Source organism: Gossypium hirsutum, chromosome D09, assembly GCF_007990345.1.
Source record: "Gossypium hirsutum isolate 1008001.06 chromosome D09, Gossypium_hirsutum_v2.1, whole genome shotgun sequence".
Classification (NCBI taxonomy): domain Eukaryota; kingdom Viridiplantae; phylum Streptophyta; class Magnoliopsida; order Malvales; family Malvaceae; genus Gossypium; species Gossypium hirsutum.
In genome coordinates, this window is record NC_053445.1 from 31,752,715 (window position 1) to 31,755,564 (window position 2,850).

The 2,850-nt window shown below is 36.7% G+C and overlaps 1 protein-coding gene across 1 annotated transcript; it reads left to right on the top strand.

Annotated features, from left to right (window-relative positions):
• The first annotated feature begins 724 nt into the window (after window positions 1-724).
• On the top strand, window positions 725-2,850 carry LOC107891856 (exopolygalacturonase). Its single transcript, XM_016816778.2, has 5 exons — window positions 725-1,024; window positions 1,263-1,568; window positions 1,656-1,945; window positions 2,040-2,259; window positions 2,341-2,850. Exons 1-5 carry the CDS (start codon window positions 818-820, stop codon window positions 2,578-2,580), a joined length of 1,263 nt encoding a protein of 420 aa, XP_016672267.2. The 5' UTR covers window positions 725-817; the 3' UTR covers window positions 2,581-2,850.

Here is a 2,850-nt window from a genome sequence, read left to right on the forward strand (position 1 = left end):
GAAGTTCTTTATAAAAATTGATATCCTTACTATGCTCCGTTTAGTGTTTAGTGGAGGTTTTTGTAAGTGCAAAACATGGACAGTCAATGGGCTTCATTATATTATCGATGTTCATTTGCCAGTAACTTTTTTGCACACCATAATATAGGTGGGGTGACATTGATACATACCTTAAAGCCTTCGTGAATTTCTCATTAGTTCGTTTTTATCCACACACACCAACACTATTTATTTATAAAAATGAAAAAGAATAAAAGAGTTACATATCATCAAGAAATAGATAAAGAAAAAAATTAAAGGAATGACTAACAAAAGAACTGATTGGAACGACATTGATATTTTAAGGATTAAATTTAAATTTTTTGAAGTTTAGTGATCAATTTATATTTTAATCTATAACTTAAATACATCTGATGCAATTAAACCTAAAAGTTATATATATTTTTATTATTCTTTTTGATATTTTACCGGAGGTTTTTGAAAGAAAAATTTGCGTGAGGGATAACCAATAAAAAACCAGAAACCCCAAATTTAAGGAAGAATTGATAATCAGATAAAAGAAAACAACGTAGGAAAAGAAACAAAGCCAACATAGCATAGCTATTTTTAGTAACGAAATTCAATGGAAGTTTAAACGATAAAACTAATCTTTTCCGATAATTTAGTCCACCCGCATGTTACATCAATCCTAAACAGTATAAATAAGGAAGCAATCATCAATGTTCTTCACCACTTCCAAATTCGAGCCTCTTTTATCTGAGGCTAATAAACAATAAAGCAAAAAAAAACAAAATAAATTGAATACCTCAGTTTCAAAATGGCTTCAATGAGGCTCCTTGCAATAATTGCCATTCTGGTTCAGGGCTTAGTTATTGGTGATTCTCAAGAGTTCCCTAGTTTCGATCCGGAACTAGCCGTAGCCAAAGTTTTGGAAGTTGCTGAAGGCAAGGTCGGCCCTGATGTTAAAATTTTTAATGTGGTGGATTTCGGTGCCAAGCCCGATGGAGCCACCACTAGCACCATCGTAAGCTTTTAACCTTTTTTATGTTTCGACTATTTGTTTTGATCAAAGTGCTAATGTCTGACCTGTGTTGGGATATGGTGCTAAGGTGGATCAAACCATGCCTAGCTCTATTTTATGGCTCAAACTTTGAAACCCTTCCCTTTTTTTCGTTTTTATATTGCAAGCTTCTTTGAATATCCGTATTTGACGCTTGAGTAACATAGATTCATTTTGTATATAAATTATATTTCTTTTGCAGAATTTTATTAGGGCATTCAAAGAAGCTTGCAATCACAATGGCCGTGCAATGCTGGTGATCCCTGAGGGAAATTTCGTAGTAGGATCGATGTTATTGTCCGGACCTTGCACTTTTCAACCTCCGTTGATGGTTCAATTCGCCGGAAACCTTTTGCCGCAAGGTTCAACGGTTGCGGCCGAAAATGCAGACTGGATCACATTCATGAACTTTAATGGCTTGTTCATAAGTGGAAAAGGTATCATCAATGGCCAAGGCGAGAAGAAGGCATGGAACTCTGTATGCGATGGTTGCCGTCGACAGTCTGCTGTAAGCTTTTGAATCATCACCCACATTCTTTGGTTTTAGGGTTTAAGATTTAAATAAACCTAACAATCTTGTGTTGCACCATTGCAGAGTTTGAAGTTAATCAAGTTGAACGACGTGCTCATTAGTGGCATTACCTCCGTCAACTCTAAAGGGTTCCATATGATGATCAGCGTTTGCAGCAACTTCGTGATCACCAACGTTAATATATCGGCTCCGGATGAAAGCCCCAACACGGACGGCATTCACATGAGCAAAACAAATAAGGTCAGAATAAGCGACAGTATCATCGGCACTGGCGACGATTGTGTCTCAATGATCCATGGAACCACCAACGTCACCATTGAGAACGTCAAATGTGGCCCCGGACACGGTTTCAGGTACATTCTATCTATCTAAGAATGAATCAAATCATATATCATAGCCAAGAAAACTGTTTTTTAAAACTAATCTGAACCCTATTTGTTTAAACAGTATTGGTAGTCTTGGACACTACGAAGATGAGTTCGATGTTTTTGGAATCACCGTGAGGAATTGCTCATTATCCCACACAGAAAATGGTGCAAGAATCAAAACATACAGAAATGAAAGTCCATCTAAAGCTTCAGGCATTATTTTCCAAGATCTCATCATGGACAATGTTAAGAACCCTATTCTCATCGATCAAGAATATGCAACGATTAAAGGCAGTGTGGTTAGCTTCCTTTCCCCTTTTCAGTTTCTACTCGAATATATGGAACATGGACACTAACTTTTTTTTGTTGGTTTGATGAAGGACTCAAAAGTGCTCATCTCCGACGTTGAATTCTCAAACATCAGAGGAACAACAATAAGCAAAATTGCTATAGTCCTAGCTTGCAGCCCAACATTTCCATGCCAAGGCATTACCCTCAAGGACATTCACTTAGAGTATTCCGGTCCTCCCGATCATAATGAAGACACTCCCTTCAGTTCTAACTGCACCAACGTCAAAGTTAACTACATCGGCGAGCAGATGCCACCGCCCTGCGCTTAACTCTTATCTCTTCATGGCGGTCCAACAAACTCCGGTTTATTATTTTTTATTGCGGTGTATCAACTTTATTTGTGTCTGAGCCAAATGTAATTGAAGGGGCTACTTCAATGCATAATATAGCGGGCGTTGGATGTTCTAAAAAAAATCGGATTAGTGCTTGATGGTATTTTTTTATTATCGGATGTATAGAAAAAAATATTTATTATTAATACTACATATCTATATGTTAATGTATTCATTATTTGGTTACATGATATGATTTTTTTTTAA